At 34.4% G+C, this 18,766-nt stretch overlaps 3 protein-coding genes across 4 annotated transcripts; 1 reads left to right on the top strand and 2 right to left on the bottom strand.

Moving 5' to 3' along the window:
* Positions 1 to 45: 45 nt before the first annotated feature.
* On the bottom strand, positions 46 to 18,274 carry LOC140062553 (uncharacterized). Of its 2 annotated transcripts, none has more exons than XM_072108817.1 (3): positions 18,175 to 18,274; positions 5,405 to 5,496; positions 46 to 5,101 (listed from the first exon to the last, which is right to left on the bottom strand). In XM_072108817.1, exon 3 carries the CDS (start codon positions 5,077 to 5,079, stop codon positions 1,429 to 1,431), a length of 3,651 nt encoding a protein of 1,216 aa, XP_071964918.1. In that variant the 5' UTR covers positions 5,080 to 5,101; positions 5,405 to 5,496; positions 18,175 to 18,274; the 3' UTR covers positions 46 to 1,428. The 2 variants fall into 2 exon arrangements, with proteins under 2 accessions (XP_071964918.1, XP_071964917.1); XM_072108816.1 differs by lacking the exon at positions 18,175 to 18,274 and adding an exon at positions 17,790 to 17,967.
* LOC140062900 (uncharacterized) lies at positions 7,004 to 9,593 on the top strand. The gene is made up of 3 exons (XM_072109288.1): positions 7,004 to 7,573; positions 8,144 to 8,627; positions 8,956 to 9,593. Exons 2-3 carry the CDS (start codon positions 8,161 to 8,163, stop codon positions 9,131 to 9,133), a joined length of 645 nt encoding a protein of 214 aa, XP_071965389.1. The 5' UTR covers positions 7,004 to 7,573; positions 8,144 to 8,160; the 3' UTR covers positions 9,134 to 9,593.
* LOC140062899 (uncharacterized) lies at positions 9,203 to 12,644 on the bottom strand. Its single transcript, XM_072109287.1, has 7 exons — positions 12,367 to 12,644; positions 11,804 to 11,881; positions 10,889 to 11,705; positions 10,479 to 10,600; positions 9,871 to 10,099; positions 9,632 to 9,778; positions 9,203 to 9,477 (listed from the first exon to the last, which is right to left on the bottom strand). The coding sequence occupies exons 1-7, from the start codon at positions 12,538 to 12,540 to the stop codon at positions 9,203 to 9,205; spliced, it is 1,842 nt and encodes a 613-aa protein (XP_071965388.1). The 5' UTR covers positions 12,541 to 12,644.
* Positions 18,275 to 18,766: the final 492 nt, after the last annotated feature.

The raw sequence follows: 18,766 nt of genomic DNA, 5'->3' as shown, positions 1-18,766 counted from the left end.
TAGATGAAATGATTTTATATACAGTACTAGCATCTGCCACAATTTCAAACATAAAACACCAGCATCTCTGCAAATGCAAGTTTCATCTAAAGACATAAATAAACTAACAAATATTCATTTTCACATTTTTAATTTCACAAACATCGGAACCCTGTATAACAAAATAATTCATACAATTTCAACGACTAGTTTAGATCAAACTATACAGACAAACCAGTTACTGTATATTTAAAAATAATGCCAACCACAGCTCCAGTGGCGTAGCCATGAGTTGTGTTTCGGTGGTGCCGAAATAAAGAAACCACACGTACTGGTGGCTACGGCTCTGAGCTCAACAGGCAAATTTAAAAATTCACATAATGTTTACAAAGCCAGTATTATTACATAATTCTAATGCAAATATAACGAATTATATACTTTCACCCTGGAGAAATTATTTCTCCAAACTATATATATGGTGAATTATTCACACTATAAATACAAATAGCACACAATTTAATTAAAGTTAATTTGGACAATAAATTAATTGGGACAATGTGTTCTAATAAAAAAATATTAAATCAATATAAACATCATTCAACATATTAAAATGAAGGTATAATTCATAAGGAATAGCCTTGAAAATTAATGTAGAATTTGTACTATGGTACAATATTTAAATCTCCATACAGTGCTCAAGAATAAGAATTAATTTTTTTATAAAAATGATAAAGGTATTTAATTGCAGCCCATTAGTAGGCCCATTTTAAATCAAAATAACATAACATAATTCCATGCGAGCCAAGCAGTCAGAAAATGAAATAAATCAATATTTTGGGACGTCGCATGAATAAAGTGTTTTGTTCCAGATTCGATGCTAACAAGCGTTTAGCATTATATGGTTATACCGAATATTAATCTGCGCATACGTATAATACAAGCCAAGTATACGCCGTTCCGTTCATTATCTGGACTGGTTGCCAATATCTGCTGACTTATCTCTGCATACACAAAAAAATGTGATATGGCCATGATGATGTCATATCATCACACTTTTTTTTACTATTGAAATAGTGTACACCGACCTGTACAAATATAAATGGCTATTGGCCTATCTTTTGTAACAGTTCATACAAGGGGTACTGAAATTTACAGTATTCTAAATTCATAAATTATTTTTCCAAATGTGTCCAAATATTTTTCTAAATCATAGATCTTAGCATTCTAAAAACATGTTTCAATGATGGTTACATTAGAAAACATTTTATTTAATCTAATTTAATCTTGATTAATTGTTATCATTTATCAGTTTGTATCAATTATTGCTAATGGCAAAAAGGGTAAGGAGGTCTACAGAACCGACACACAAAATGGATAGCTGTACACAAAGTTCTGGAACAGAGGGTTAAAATAGTAATCAACTGCTGGTTGAGTTACACCATTAGTTTGTTACTTATGACTTTCCCTAAAGATGTGAGATATAAAGCTATACTTGTCACCACAGTCTTTGCCACATCCATGGCATTCAAATGGATTCCTATTTCCATGCCATCCCATGTGAAGTGTATGCATGACGACATCCAAGAAGATCAGACCACAATGAACACATTTCAGTTGATGGCAGGAATTCTTCAAGCAATCCGTACACTTTGACTCTTCTGAATTTTCAGGACTGTGATTACTGTTGTTTCTCATTTCGTGTCTGTTAATTGGCGTCGATGACCTCATGTCATCATTTCTATGACCTCCGTTCCGGTCAAGTTCAGGGCTGATGCAAGGGCTTAAACTGTTGTGGTCGTACTGTCTATGACTTTTCTGTGGAGTAACAAGCCGGCCATGTGATAAAATGTTGGACAACAATGGGCTTTCATCCTTGGGCTGGTAGTTACGCAAGTCTGACAGGCCTACGTCATTATGAGCATCAAATTCTTGATTTAAATTCATCATTCTGGCGTTACTCTGATGAACTCCTTGGGGCGAGTGTAGCGAGTAGACATTACTGATAACTGGTAAAGGAAGTGGCATACCAGTCATAGCATCAATTTCTCCAGTGGTATCCACTCCTAAGACAGACCTCTCTTTAATATTCTCACCTGCTGAGACTTCATTATTAAGTCGTTTCAAAGCAATACATGTAAGGTTATGTTCTGTAAGTTTAGACTGAACGGTGAAAACCTTTCCACATCCTTTACAGGTATTTGCTTTGCGTTTATGAATAAGCTTATGCTTATACAACAACGTTCTATCATAAAATAGTTTACCGCAGATGTTGCACGACATCGGTGTCTGGCCGGTGTGCGAGCAGACGTGTTTAACAAAGTTTGCTCGGCCCACGATTGTGTTATCGCAGTATCTGCATCGGAATCTTCTAGAGATTTCCATCATCTCTCCATGCCAACTTAAGCTTCCAGCAATTTTGGAATCCTTAACAGCTTTTAAGCTGTTATCAACATCTGCATCGTAGGCCTCTTCAAATGCAATATCCCCTGTTGCATGCTGCGTTCTCAAATGGTATTTTAACTGCCCTTCAAAAGCAAACACTTTGTTACATATTGTGCACTTTGAAAGTTTTTCACCGCCATTGTTTCTTATGTGAATGATGACATGTCGTTTAGCGTTGCTACGTAGATTGAACTGTCGTGAACAATGGCTACAAGTGTACGGTTTTTCTCCGGTATGAATTAGGCTGTGACGAAGGCATCGAATCTTCTCGGAGAAAACCTTATCGCAGATGGAACACTCCCATAAAACAGTGTTGTCTTTGTTAACCTTGTTTATCAGCATTTCATTAGCATTCGAGAACACATCCTGCTCTCTAGTGACACTGTCTTTTGGAATTGCTTTGCCATGACACGCACGACACGTACATTTGATGATAAATCTTGATTTTGTGCTACCGTCCTCCATCGGTACCATGTCCGTTGGCGAGTCAAAGTTCTCTTCGGTTAGCATCTCTTCTTCGTTCATGTCTTCCTCATTATTTTCCTCCTCTTCATTATGTTCTATTTTAGGTGTTAATTCATTCTGTCCATCACCTATTGGTGTACCGTCCAGGTTTCGTTTGTGCTTGTTCATAACATGCTTTTTCAATGCAAATTTATATCTTGTCAGGTAAGAACAGTGATCACAAGAGAAGCTTGTGCTCTTTGTTATTGGTGTATGAATCTTCACATGACGACCCATTTTCGAAGGGTACTTGCTTCTATAAGCACACAATTTACATTTGTACAAACCACCTATACGTACAAACATTGGCTGATCGCTGGACTCTGTAACATTTGATGCATCTTCACCCTCATCGTATTCTGCAGTAGTCTCTTGCAGTTGGGACATATCAACAGCAGTAGATTCTTCAGCACCCCCTTCCTCAGCTTGCTCTATGTCATGTTCCTCAGACATGTGAGTTCCTAGGCTAGCGGCAGACGTTGCTGCAAAGCTGCACAATTGACATTGATGTATACGAACCACTGTGTGAGAGAGCTTGTGCAATTGAAGGTTGTTCCTGTGTTTATAGGCTCTTCCACATTCATCACATTTAAATGGTCTGGAATCATCCGACTGATCCTCTGTCACAAGAGTTATCTCTTTACCATCTTCATCAACAATTGTATCTGGTACTTCATCATCTCGGATTTCTTCTCCATTCTCTTCCTCTATAATCATTTCATTTTCAGATTCAGCTTCCATGGTACCATCGTGAGAATTTAACATGTGAGTGTTGAGTCGTTTCTTGGATTCAAAACCATCGCCGCATGTCTTACAGATGTATGGCTTCTCTTTGCTGTGGCGTTTCTGATGTTTGATGACGTCGCACCTGCTGACTGCTTTGTATGGACACATGCTGCATTTAAACCTGTGAGTGGAGTGAACCTTCTTCTTGTGATAACTTAAACTTCCATGACTCCATGTACTAAACTCGCAGAGGTCACAAGCATACAGACGGTTCTTTCGTTTTTTGGAAGATGGTGGACTGATGGTAGAAGAACCAACCTCCTCATCTTGTTGTTGGATGGTATCCTCAGTTGTTCCATAGTAATCTTGAATGGTATCGGTAGAATTGTTTACACTGGTGGTTGTATTACTACGATGTCGTGTTACTTTTGGATAGAAAGGATGCATTCGTTTAATGTGTTTATAAACATAGTTCCAATTTGATGTATGGAATGAGCAATAAGGACATCCAATGGGTGCATCATTATCAAGTTGGTAGGTATCACCTCTTTTGTAATGTTTAATAAGATGGCGGTTATACAGAGATGGGTAGAGGAATTGCTCATTACAGAGTTTACAAATTGGCATTTTTGCTTTATCTGCACTGGTTGGATGATTTTTCATGCGATGATATCTAAGACCTTTACTGCTGCCAGCAGTGAACCCACATTCGCCACATGTGTTTCCTGAAGATTCATACTCAAATGGTAAGTTATCTGCCACCTGGTTAGAATCACTTTGACCACTAAGCATTCCATTACCAGTATCTGTATCATCATCAAGACCTGGTTCTTTCTTGATTTGGTTTAAAATTATATTATAATCATTTGGATCTTCAACATCTTTGGAAATTTGGTGAACATTCTCCATGTGGTTGGCAATGATGTCTTGTGAATCACTGACAAAGCTACAATGAGTACATTTTAATTCTACGTGATCATGTTCGCTCATGTGCATCTGAAGGCTAACCCCAGACAGGAACTCCTTCGAGCATACTTTGCACCGAAAGCGTCTGACAGTCGGCTTCTGTCTTCCTTTACACGTTTTCATGTGCGTCTTCATGTTGCTTTTATAAACAAACTTGTTGTTGCATTTACTGCAGAAAAATGGGTTGTTTCTGTGGCTTTGTTTGTGCTTATTCAAAGAACTTTTGTTTTTGTAACTGCGATGACATATTGAGCAGACAAATTGCTGGGGGTTTGCATGAGATCTGACATGCATAACAAAGTTCATTTTACTGCCTGTAGCATATGGACAGAGGTCACACGTGTACTGATAAGGTGGTTCGTACTGCTCGTTGTGTTTCCCCTTCATATGGCGCTTCATCGAGGAATGTGATCGAGATGTAAACTCGCATTTCTCACAATGCAACTCAGCTTCTTCTTCCATTCTGTCTATTTTACTCTTCAATCTGAAAAAAAACATATAAGATTTACAGTTTTAAAGTATTGTTTAATATTATGAAACATTTGAGTAGTTAATGAAGTTAGTAGCTTCACTCAGTAGCTAGTACTGTAGGCCTAGAATCATAGTTTCACTTAGGCGCCACCGATCTTTAAATTTGTTTAGAGACAGCTTATACCACCCGCAGTGGCAGACCTCCACAAAAACATTATACACATTGCTATATGCTACTTCACAACCACACAGGCTGAGCATATCAATAGTAAGTGCAGGTTCCCATTTATAATGTCATGCTTTCAACACAACTTACATTCACTTTTAGGTAAAATCTATGACAGGTTGTTTGGTTGACGTCTATATATATCAGGTTGATTGACAGTAGATGCGAGTTTAACACTTCACCTGAAAGATACAAATTTCAGTAATAATTAATATGTTGATATAAATAGTATTTTTATATTAATATATTTAGTTTTCTTTCCATTCCCAAATTCTTTTTCAAAACAACAATCTAAATTGAATACAATGACAAATTATTTTTAAACTGAATATTTTTTTTTTTAATACGAAACAAATTTCATTTTGTTACTTTATAAAATAAAATATAAAAGTGATCATCAGTAGAGTTTTTTAGTGAGAAAATTGAGGATGATGATCATCTACTTCAATTTCTTTAGTTACTAATGTTCAATCATGCATAACAAATTCTTCACAGTTTGCTGCAATTTTTAAGTCCTGGTAACTTGAAGATCACTGAAAGGATATAGTACAGATGAAAGCTCAATCTCTTAGAAATTCACAGGATATGTTTCACAGTCCTTTTCACTGTAATTGTAGTCTTTCAATCACTTTTATTTGTTCAATTTAATTATTAAAAAATTGCAAACATTTTATAGATATCAGAAAATTACAATAAAACATTGTTCAACTTTTCTTAAAATTATATTTATGCAGTAATTATTTTTTATTATTATTGCATACGTTTGAGAGCGACAAAGATATCACCAAAAAAATATATAATATATTTATATATCTTTTATGTAGTTGAAGATAACAGAAAATGGAAAACCCCATAATACGATTTAACTGTTTATAAATAATGTTTTTAAAGGGAAGTTCTTTTCTAAAACAAATAGTTCCTGTTCAAGAAATGCATTTTGAATAGAAACAATTAAACTGATGAAAGAACATCAGTTTCTTATTTACAGCACAATTCCAAACATCCTTAATCTAATAAATAATAATTGGTAATAGAATCCAACAGCACGATGACCATGGCAAAAATTAATAAGATCAAAATGAAAGAATGAAAACTCAAAGTTTTTAAATATACCAACAGTATTATACCCTTTAAAGGGATTTATTTGCTGAAGTATGTAATTTTGATTACCATACCATTACAATTACAGCTGTACTTTGATACTGTAGCTATTGATCTACTTGAGCTGTGTGTATGAAATTTAGTCATGGAATGGACTTCTGAAAAATCCATACAGTAAAATTGAAAAGGTCATTATGCAGATTTGTTTATAGGCCTTTGTAAGCTCTGTCTACATTATCAAACTTTATGTGACATAAAAATGTGATGTGGCCATGGACATGATGATGTCATATCACTGCCATATTAAGCATATCACTATTTGGGCATAACACTCTTTTTTTGTCAAACTCGTTTGATAGTGTAGACAGAGCTTTATCAATAATCTGATCATCCTTCGGTGAAATCAACTTCCCTTTTAAATCAGTCAGTCACTTATGGTATAACTCAACTACACAGTTGCTAGTTATCCATTCTGCTATGAGTGAGTGATGCCAACACAGTCAGTCGCCTTGCCTTGAGCGAATTAATGAACAGCAGCTAATGCCTAATGGATTCCTTAAAGGACAACTGTACCGAGGACCATATTTTAAAAACGTATTAGGGGTATACATATGATTTCAGAACCATCGCGAAATCGAGGATATCGCCGCACGCGCTCGCCGTACAGCCGTCGCCGTAAATTGCTGTGACGTCACAGGTGCATCGCATAATCTACTTAATGAGTTTTCGCTGTTGTTACCATACAATAGATAGGTACCGTCACTTCAATTGCTTATTTAACCTTTTAAATTACTTAAATTTGCCAAAATGTTTTCCTGGTATTTTGAAGAAACACTTCAATATCCAGATAGACAAAACAAACAATAAAACAATTCAACTTTTATATTTTTTACGATTTATTTAAAAAGTGTGTTTACTAGAAATGTTCGCGCTTTGCGAGACTTGTCTATGGGACCCGAAGAGTAGCTAGTAGAAACATGACGTATGACGTTCTGGAATCATTCAACCATATCGGACTCAAAACTTTTTCTCTGCTGCATGCTAGCTGCTGTGTGGTGGTGGTGTGTATGTGACGTGTGGTGATGTGGTAAACTGTGTGTGTGAGATAGTTGTAATTTTTCCAGACAAGTTTTTTAGCATTGATCGTGGGCTTATCACGTAAGTTTAAAAAAAAAATTAGATTATGTTTGTTTTTGTGTCAGGGTCTCGTAATTTCAATTTTGGAAAACAAAACTAGGCCTAACCTAGGCCTAGGCCTAGGTCCCCTCTGGCTCTGCTGCCGCTGTTTTCTTTTATATATATGCCTAGCCTAGGTCCTAGTAGGAGTCTGGGTAAGCCTATTCTACTAGGCTAGGCCTATAATAAATAGGCTACTAATTGATATGCGCAAGAGCCTAGTATAGTACTATGCCTACCTAGTACCAGCCTAGGCCTAGTAGTACTCTACTACTAGCTTAGAGTGGGTCTGATTATTTTGGGCCTTTGGCCATGGCATGGGTGGGGCATGGCCGCCGTTTATGAACGCCTAAAAATTCATGAACTTATTATAATAATATTAATAATATTTTACTCGAAATCCTCACTCATAATCATATTGTGCCCAGCTAGAGGAAGGGTTAGGCAGATGGATTGAATACTACTAGGTAGACCCAGGGCCTACTAGGCAGTGCATATCAAATCGGTATTTAATATAGCCCAATTTAATACTCTCATTTAATTTCATCATAGACACATAACGATAAAACATGGCTGAAGTGCATGAAACAGAAGAAGAAGAGTATGGAAGTGACGACGATATTTTTTATTCTGTTCCAAGACCATATTTATTTGAACCACAATACTCACCAACCGAGATAGAGCGCAGAAGAAAGGAGAAGAATAATAGTGCAGTTGCACCCCTGCCAACAGCTTTAGTAAGTAGACTGAATGACAGTTTTTGGTGTACATGTGGTTTTTGTACACCAATGGCAACGGAAGACGAATGTGTATGTTGCAATGAAGTTCAACAAACATTGTCTTTGTTAGAGAGAGAGAGGCCTACTACAACTCCAATGGAAAAAGATGACGATTTATTATTACGGTGCATTACATCTCATTGTGATCTTGAAGCACACTTAAATACAAGTGTTTTGACAACATTTTTTCGAAGTCATCGACACAACTGGAAACAATTTCCGAAACCAAGGGGCCTACATGGCCAACTAAATAATGAGTAAGGCTTTTGGTTTTTTATTCAAGATATCTTTCTTCCTTTATTTTTTTTATTCTTTCTACATAATACATTCATTTTGCCGCTAGTTCCATTGTGTTAAACTCAAGAGAACTACTCTATAAGCACAAGAATATGTTTTGTTTTTAAAAATACATTTGACCACTAAATCTGTTTTGCATGACCATGTTTTCAAAAGTCACTCTAATAACCATTTACTATATAGAATACTAGATATCAACAAGCAGTGAGTAAAACAAAATATAGAAAACATGGCACTTTTTATTTTTAACAGACTTAGCTAAAGTCATTCATTTTTTTAAATTATCAGACAATACCGCCTTGTAGCTTACAGAGTTGTACTACAATGGATTCTACAAGGTGAAAAACTAGGCTACAAGAACAGAATGGTATTGCCAGCTTGTTTGGTCAAGAAAATTAGAGAAAAGTTTCCTTCACCTGATGGAACATACAAAGGTTTTTCTTGGCCTGCTACTGATGATGCATAATTTGTTCGATTAAACTGAAAAATAAACTTTGTATAACAACAGTATTTAAATCATCACCATCATAATCATCTACTGATTATCCATAATTTGCTCGGTTCTTTGACAATATTCATTTATTAATAAATCTTTAGAAGGTTGTTCCTGCTTTGAGATGTTTTTTGGTAATTCTGGAAGAGGCACTGCAGATTCTGTATATTTGTACCTTATACCTGGGTCCATTCGTCTCTGTAGCGTCTTCTCAACCAGATCAACAACGTAATCATATTTTTTAGCTTCATAAATTTTTTTGGCAGACCATGATCCATCGCCCCGTTTTGGGCAAACCATTTTGTATCGAAGATCACCTACAATTAAATTCAGAAAAACAAATCATTTTTAATAGGCCTATTATGTAGCTGGACTAGACAGTTTAGACATGGGTGAACAGAGAATATAATAAAATGTTGTATATTAACTTAAAGTGTCTTGTTATTTTATTACATGCATTATAAGTATTACCTGCAATTGTTTGTGCCTGTTTCCTGCCAACATTAGCATTATGATCTATAACTGCTAGCTGAGTCCTGCCTTGCATAGAACCATAATGAAAGTGAATTCGTTTTGGGGCAAACTTGGTGTACGAGGCATGATAGGACTCTAAGGTACCTGAATTGAAGAATTGAGCAGTGAGTAAGTAAAATGGGTTTTACACTAACGTTTAATTCTTATTGTCTACACAAAAAACATTTCACACCCACCAGTATGCTTAAATTCTCCAAGTTGACCAAGATCATTATCTAATCTTTTATCCAGTACAATTTTTTTCAAAGCATCATAGGCTGGCGAATCATATTCTAGCCATATCTTGCTTTCTGCTTCTTCTTCTGTTAGGGCACTGTGTGCACAGGTATTCTCAATCCCATCTTCCTCCCATCTGTGAACATTTACCACGTGATTTAAAATTGATTTCCACCTGTTTTTGAGTACCTAAACATTAGTAAAAAAATAGTGTAAAGCTCAATTTAGAGAATGATGATGATGGTGCTCTTTTTTCTTTTATACTAGTATAAGAGCAGTTTATATAGTACTGCAATATTTTTTATTGGACACAACTTTATTTTTATTTCTGTATTAATTATATAGTACTTATTAATAATAAACACAGTATAAAGCAGAACTGATTTTTTAATTTTGAGTATTTTATATATCAATTATCAATATGATGATGTACATAAATATATATTTTTGTTTTGTTTACAGTATATTGACAGGGCTTGTTAAGCACATCACAAGATGAGAGTTTCATTACTTTTGCTTTTCCTCTTCACCCCTGTCGATTGAAAAAAAAATTCACTAGTGGTCATACCTGGACATCACCTTTACAAGTTGCACAACAGAACCACAAATGGTTTGTTATGCTCTTGGTCCACAATAATAGGTGCTCATTTCCCTTCTTTTTACCACTTGCCAAGACTTTCTTTTTAATGCCTGAAATATTTGATAAAATATACAATATAGTATTAGTAAAACAATTTATGAACTTTACAAACATGATTACAGTATATACTGTACTCGCTGGTGCTACACTAGTAGACTAGAAGAAGTGTCAATTGAAATTACACTGTGCGAGATGAGATAGATTAGAGCAAACTCATATAATGCTCATTTGTACAATATGTATATGGTGCTTATTTATATACTGATGAGAGTAAAAAAAATGAAGGATTTAATTTGGTTTTAGTTTGTTAGAGAATTATTTTACTGTATCAATCATACCTTTACAAACATGCCAGCAATCAAGCTGATGTGATATCTCCCAGTATTCGTCCTTCATAACTTTTCTGATTGATGGTGATCTGTCAGTTGTGATTGTTTTGATGTTGATGCCATGACCCAACAAAAACTCTAAACTTCTGATGAAACCTTCCTTTTCCATTGCTACTGAGCTGGAACATTCCGTCACTTGTATCAGCCGAGCATCAACAATTTTGTCACTTTTCTCTTCAATAAAAGAGTACGTAGAATATTTTGCGGAATACCCTGGCGAGTCTGACCGGGCGTCCCCCAAAATTGAGATAGTCTCATTATCCAAACTTCTTAAAATGAGTTCGGCAATCATCACATCTTGTTGTTCCTTATATGCTTCATTTATGACTGGCAACAAATAACATTTTTGAATTTGATAAAAACTTGATGATGATAAAAAATGCATATCAAGAATTTTAGCAAAATTATTAATTGCTTGATATGTGTTTCCACTGTACAAAATAGCAGAGGCTGTAAGTAAATTGATTTCTGCCATTCCACGAACATCTGGACAGCTTTCCCATTTGCCAAAGTGATATTCAGTACATTGCCAATGTACAATTATTTTTGCTCCCCTGTATAACACATTTGTTGATATTATCTTCTGACCGCATTCTTGGCATCGCTTAAACATTTCAAGCACACTATCAACATTGACTATCACTTTTCCTGTAACATTATCATCTACTACTTCTATTTCTTCTTCAGAGGAAGAAGAACTGTCCTCTTCTGGTATCCATCCCATCGACTCATTTCCATGTGATGATGAAAAGCTTACATTTAAGTCCTGTAAAATTATAATATTATATAGTTTACAGAATTTGATATTACATACACTACGCATTCACAAGTTGGTGAAGATAGATAAACCATAAATAATCATACCTCATCATCATTGCCATGTACTGATTTTTTTTCTTGGACATCATGTGATGTATGCGATGATTCTGAGCCTGTGAAAAACTAAATATATTTATTTTTCTTTAATACCATTTCTACACAGTAACAAAAAATAGAATTGTTTTTTTAAACTATAGTTAGTGTTAATTGTTGTTGTTCTCAATCACCAAATGATGGCTAGTAGTTAGTAGGCCTAGTTAGTAGTAATCATCATTATAGCATTTTTCATTAAAAAAAAATAATGCACTAAGAAAGGGCCTATCTCTAGCTAGTAGTAGTAGTAATACTATCTAGCATAGGCCTAGGCTATATTTTTTCTTGTTTGGATTTATAGGCTAGGCATAGCCTAAAATCCCTAGGCCTATATCATAAATGTAATATTTTAATAATGTACAGAGTAGTAGGCCCAGTCAATTGTTAATTTTTTTTTAGGCTTAGCCTAAACATAAAAAGAAAAAAAAAACTTATTAGGCCTATAATTTACTTTGATATATTAGGCCTAATTATTAATATTATTGTTCTGGTGGTAAATTCATCATTGTTCTTACCGATTCTTGATTACCAGCCTCCTGTCTTTTTTTAAATGCACTTCTCATAGTTGTACTACTAGGTTTGTTAAATGCAAATATACTTGGTACTGCGTCAGGTTTCAGGCGGTGTTTTGGCTTGTAAAGATGCGGAGCTAGATCGTGTTTTGGGTCAGGTAGGTAATCTGACTTCATGAAGTGCTTTCCACAAACTCGCAAAGTTCTGTATGTCGACGGCTTACAGCCGGGATTCAAATTAGCGTTTCTAATAACAGTTAACCATCTTCTGGCCAACGCCTTATCATTTGGAAAAGTATGAAAGGGTATTCCATCTAATCGGGCTTTTTCGTATTCCCAACAATTTGAAACAACACACGCCGGCATTTTCAGTTCCCTCTCTCTACTACTACTCTACACAATGTTGATCACACCACCGTCACACACACGAGAGGAGGAGGAGGAAGCTCGCACACGGCCCAAAAATCGCTAGCTAGCAGAGAAAAAGTTTTGAGTCCGATATGGTTGAATGATTCCAGAACGTCATACGTCATGTTTCTACTAGCTACTCTTCGGGTCCCATAGACAAGTCTCGCAAAGCGCGAACATTTCTAGTAAACACACTTTTTAAATAAATCGTAAAAATTATAAAAGTTGAATTGTTTTATTGTTTGTTTTGTCTATCTGGATATTGAAGTGTTTCTTCAAAATACCAGGAAAACATTTTGGCAAATTTAAGTAATTTAAAAGGTTAAATAAGCAATTGAAGTGACGGTACCTATCTATTGTATGGTAACAACAGCGAAAACTCATTAAGTAGATTATGCGATGCACCTGTGACGTCACAGCAATTTACGGCGACGGCTGTACGGCGAGCGCGTGCGGCGATATCCTCGATTTCGCGATGGTTCTGAAATCATATGTATACCCCTAATACGTTTTTAAAATATGGTCCTCGGTACAGTTGTCCTTTAAAATATACCAGCCAATAGGTAGCGATCAACAGTGATTGCTTATTGCTGGTGTGTGTGACAAGGGGAAGGGACCGTCTTAAAAAAGATTTCTCTAACAAGTTCTACAGGCACAAAGGTCATGAAGAACAGATCTGCTGAATGGCAGTCAGTTAATTAGGAAATTTATATTTGTTTTGAAACCATGCAGCATTTTTTATTAGCAAACTATTATTAAGATCAGATTACAAAAGACAAAAATGAAAAGATCTGCTTCTATCAAAAAGGAATAGATAGAATGTTAAGTTCTGTCTATCAAACTATATTATAAAAAAAGTGTGATGTGCCCAAATATGGTGGTGATATGCCCAAATATGGTGGTAATATGACATCATCATGTCCATATATGGCCACATCATATTTTTTGTCACATAAGGTTTTGATAGTGTAGACAGAACTTTGGACCAGTACCAGTAAGTTAACACATCTTGAGATAATTAAAAAACTATTAGAAAGCTATTCAGTATACTGGTACTGCAGATTTCAAAAGTCTTGTTATTTTGGTGACTGTTCATTTTCTTATCTTTACTGTTTTCCTATTTTATTTCATGCACTGTAACATAAATAGCATTGAAATAAATAAAATTAAAGAAATAGCATTGTTATGGTTTTAAAATAAATATTGTATGGTGCATGAATTACATTATTTAAGATCTAATCATATACAGGTATAGCAACAAGCCCCATGAGAAGTCACCAATTGTTCAATCATACAAAACAACATAATTTAATTTGAATTAGACGAACGGGACAAAGAATTCCCAGTAAAAAAATAATTCTATTCTGAATCCACCTCTCATTTCTGATCAACAATCATTAAAAAGAGAAACATACTGTATACCTGCAGAAGAATTTTAATGAGAAGAGTTAATGAAAATCTCTAATACATTGACCAATAGAACGGCAACAGCAAGAAGACAGAGACCATGTGACATGGGAGAGGCTGAGGGACCATCTCAACAGTCGTCTCTTTGAAGATCTTTGATAGAAAGGTCATTAACAGGTTTCCAGATACTGTATTGCAATTTTAAAAATTATTTAGATCGATATCTTAGACGGAAATCAAGTTCTTCTCTAAAATAAAGATTTAAAAATACTGATAATGTTTGTACTAAATTGGAAATTGAAATGCACGAAAGATGCTTTAACTTGGAATAAAATGGAATAATCTTTTTTTTTAAATGCAATGCGATCCTTCTCTAACTCAACTATAATTGTATACAATTCAACAATATATTGCGATCTTTAGATTAACATGGAAAAAGTAGTAATATTATTTATTTATAGCATGTGCTGTTTTACATCCATTTAGACCATATGTTGGAACAAGTCCTATTGATACATACTATTGACATAGCAATTATTCAGGAATTGTGAACACTAAATTGTGAAGGCAAATACATTGAGGATTAATAAATAATGATTGAATTAGCAATTAAAAGCTAAGGTGCTAATCAGAGCATCTCTGAAATTAAATCCCTAAAGAAGTATTGTTTGTGCAGTATTTTATTCAGACTGAATCCCAGAAAAACACTTCATTACAGCTCCTAATACCTGACCTTGGTAATGTAGCACTCATAAAATGAATATGTTAATTGTACTGCATAGGTAGTCTCAAGATTGCTAACAAGCTTGGCAAATGCTTGCTGCATTTCTAACTATCATTATGGAAAACCAATTCTGTTCAGTAGACAATAGTGCTTGTATTCATCGAAGGGCAGACAAGGACTTCAATTGATCTGCAGGCCCTCCAATCATCTCCAAGGAAAGAATCATCAGATATAGCACTAAGGGATGTTCTCTGAAGTTTGATCGTTGATTACTTATAGGGATCATCTTCATCTAAATTCAATAGCTAGTATGAATGTTTTCTACACATGGTCGCGCAAAAACAGAAACGATTCCCTGTATGTGCAGGACACAAGTTGAAACCTTACCAACTGTACTGGTGGCAATGGCCCTGCATAGCCTACTATACACATATTGTAATAGCTTGGAAATACATAAATCACTGTATCTATAATATTTTGAATTGATAAAATGAGCCTGCTGGTGACTGTGATTTTCACTAGCCCACAAAAGAGCCCAAAGATTGGCTTTCCCTTGATTTCACCATTTCAACAGTACATTACTAAATCAAGTGTCCACAAATGCAACCCAGTAAACTACAGCAAATAACTTTTAATTGTTCATACTCCGGAAACAGGCTTACAGTAAAAACACAAAACATATTTTTAATTCATTTTATTTGACATTTGAACAATGCTCTTTTCTGGGTGCTGTCCCTGCTTGCTGTACTACGGTACACTATTATTATGTGCTCATTTCCTGAGAGTAATACATATAGATACTTAACAGCCTGTATTCTTCATAGTAAACAACCTGTGTTATCAACCACTGATTAAAGATAACAATTAAGAAGGCATAGCAATATCAGTAATTGTTTATTCTTGCAAACAAGCAAAAAGTCCTTAATTATTAAATTAGATAATCAGCCCTACTTTTATAATTTACAACAAAAAATGTATGAGTTTTTTTTGGTACAGTATTTACTATTTTCTTATCAATTTTAAATGTTGTATTATCAATTGTGTCATTTTTTTACTAACAAAGTAGTATCAATCAATTCTTTTAAGGTAATTCTTTAAAGATAAATCAGTACTGTATGTAAAGTGACCTCTGCATTTGACCTTAATCAATAAATAAATCCTTCCCCCATATGGTCTTGGAGTGAACTGTTGATTCAGGTGATAATATTAGCAGTTTACTCTTTCCTGAACTAGAGAACCCAGTGTATTCGGAAGAATAGGGATTTATCCCAGTGTTCTCTACTGGTTTATCGTGTGTATCTCATTGTTGACCGACGAATGAGCGCCGTTTGGTGGCACAATATACAAGAAACTTTACTGGTTTTCGTTTAAAAAAAACACCAAAAAATGTCGGTTGTCAGCAATCCGATTTAAAGATACATTCATATACATAAACGGACTAAAAAATGACAAAAAGTGTAAAAGTATAAAACGGCAACATGTTAAAATCGTATTGTTACAAATTCCATTCTACAGGGACCATATGGGGAGAAGTTGTTTTAATTATGTTTCATCGACACCTGTGTGCAATTTAGCCACTGAGTCCTCATCAGTATTGAACGAGCTATGTTATATACTTGTAGTGACGTACAGTAACTAACTAATGTATTGTATAAATGACAATTCTTAATACTGTAGTATGTTTGTTCAAAAAATATTTTAATGACTGCTTGGTGCCTTATTATAAATTATTCATTCGTTATTCAAATTCATAACATTTTTCTATCGTTAGTTATCAAGCAGGATTACATGGAATTTGATGTGTTCCTTGACTATACAATCAAGCTAATCTATTTACTCAATTTTGAAACATACCTGTATCTGCAATTTGGTCAATTTTAAACACAGTTTAAGGCCTTTTTTTTTTTTAAATAAATAAAACATTTTGAATGGTAAATTACAATAAAAATTCCTAAGAATTGAAGTCTGCATAATAACAAGAAATCATTTGTCAATTGTTGCGCAACAAAGTTTTCAGATGTCGATTTTGTAAATTTTGCATTTTTAAAAATTTTGATTAATTTATGTTAAAAAGTCGTATTTCTAGGACATTTTCCATACTGGGTTAGGATACTTTAAAATTCTTTTAATTACATTTTATAATTTTGTAAAAATTCTAAAGTTTTAAACCATTTCTAAAGAAAATTGTCACTAATTTTTTACTAATTAAGATGGAAAATACTAATTTTAATTTAATTTGAAATTTAATATTAAAATTGTCATATGACAAAAATTGTTTAGATATCTTAATTACTGTATTCGATCTCGGTTTCAAGTTACTTTTGTACAGTATCTTTAATATTGGTTGGTTATATATTTTATCCAACAAGCATAAAAAGAATGCTAGTTCGTAAAAGAGATGCTTTTAAAAGGTGTGTTTACTGTTGGTGGCATTGTGTTCGTGGCTACGAAAACAATAATAAACCTCCAGTACACTACAGCAGTACGGTATAGAATTACTGCAGTATTAGAATTTACTATCGAATTACTATACTTGGATGGTAAATTCCATTTAATTTAAAGTTCTAGATAATTCAGTTAAAAAAGATTTTAAAAAATAGAAAATAAATTATTCTTTAAATTTCCTTTTAAATTGTTTTAAAACATCCTTCTCATAGTTCTGCCAAACTTATTGGTACATTTGTTATAAACTAACTAAATCTCTATGCTACTTCATAACATGCGGTGTCCACAGTTTTATAAAATATTCTGAATTGACATGATTGGTGTCAATAAAAGATAATAATTTATAATTGTGCATGTTTTTTAGGAAAATGGCAAATTAAATAAAAAAGAATCATCATTATCATATAAATTATTCAAACACTGTTATAAAATAAAATCTAACCTTAATAACTCCTCTGACACAACTCAACAAGACAAGCAGAAAAATGAATGCAACAACTCCTTCTGTAATCAAAATGGCGACAGAGAAAAGGAGCTTGGCATGCCAGGCCTTTGTTCCTTCCTTTCTCGATTAACACCACACACTGAGGCCTCAGCTCAAGGGCTTGGCTTCTAAGTGCGTCACTTATCTACATATTCCTGCCTACTTGATCATCGGGTCATTGTCTACTGACCCGAGCCTGCACGCAAACACGCCAATCTGCAACTTCCTCTCTCGCGATGGCGAATGAAAACCAATACATTAGATTTCACAATAATCCACTTTCACATGACTTACAGACAAGAATAAAAGAGACAATTCTGTGAAATATAAATAAGTAACTAACCTTTGTTGTGCAATTCGAACGTTACCAGTTAAACATATGGAAATACGACGGGTATAAAGAGATGCTTTCTTTCTTACTCGCCGCGAAACACATAAAAGGCTTCTGACAACAGCTGTAGTCAATGTGTAAAGGATTCAACTACGTCACAATTTGAGTGCCTGCATAATATCGCGCAAAAGCCCTCCTATGCAAATAGGAAAAACGTATAAATAATGCTGAAAAATAAAAGGTCTAAATTTGGACGTCATGGTCAGAAATGACCTCACAATGATGGTCTTTACAAGGATCTCATGGCATATATTGAAATGTTATACAATTAATATAATTAAAACTTATCCCAAATCCTTTTTAATTGGTCAATGAAAAACAACCAATTACATTTTTAACTCGTTTTAACGATCAGTAATTTTGCAGGTTGAAAGAGAAGGAACCCAGGTCTTTCCATTTCTTTTTAACACAAAGAAATGATAAGTTGTTAATTGAAATTAGTTTAGAAAAACTGCAGGAGTTTTTAAGGAATAAATGACTTTGCTTTTAATAAATTATTTCCTGCTGCATTCTGTATACTGCAGATTCAATGGTATTCCCTCTC

This window comes from Antedon mediterranea, chromosome 11, assembly GCF_964355755.1.
Source record: "Antedon mediterranea chromosome 11, ecAntMedi1.1, whole genome shotgun sequence".
Classification (NCBI taxonomy): Eukaryota; Metazoa; Echinodermata; class Crinoidea; order Comatulida; family Antedonidae; genus Antedon; species Antedon mediterranea.
Note: the sequence above shows the minus strand (reverse complement) of the source record. Positions and strands in the feature narration are given on the sequence as shown.

Excerpts from the sequence above, each read along its gene's own strand:
- LOC140062900 (XM_072109288.1), top strand. The coding sequence starts at position 8,161 with ATGGCTGAAGTGCATGAAACAGAAGAAGAAGAGTATGGAAGTGACGAC. Across the intron at positions 8,628-8,955 it reads CATGGCCAACTAAATAATGA|ACAATACCGCCTTGTAGCTT; the intron begins GTAAGGCTTTTG and ends TTAAATTATCAG.
- LOC140062899 (XM_072109287.1), bottom strand. The coding sequence starts at position 12,540 with ATGAAGTCAGATTACCTACCTGACCCAAAACACGATCTAGCTCCGCAT. Across the intron at positions 10,601-10,888 it reads TTGCTGGCATGTTTGTAAAG|GCATTAAAAAGAAAGTCTTG; the intron begins GTATGATTGATA and ends CAAATATTTCAG. Across the intron at positions 10,100-10,478 it reads CTTGTAAAGGTGATGTCCAG|GTACTCAAAAACAGGTGGAA; the intron begins GTATGACCACTA and ends ACTAATGTTTAG.
- LOC140062553 (XM_072108817.1), bottom strand. The coding sequence starts at position 5,079 with ATGGAAGAAGAAGCTGAGTTGCATTGTGAGAAATGCGAGTTTACATCT.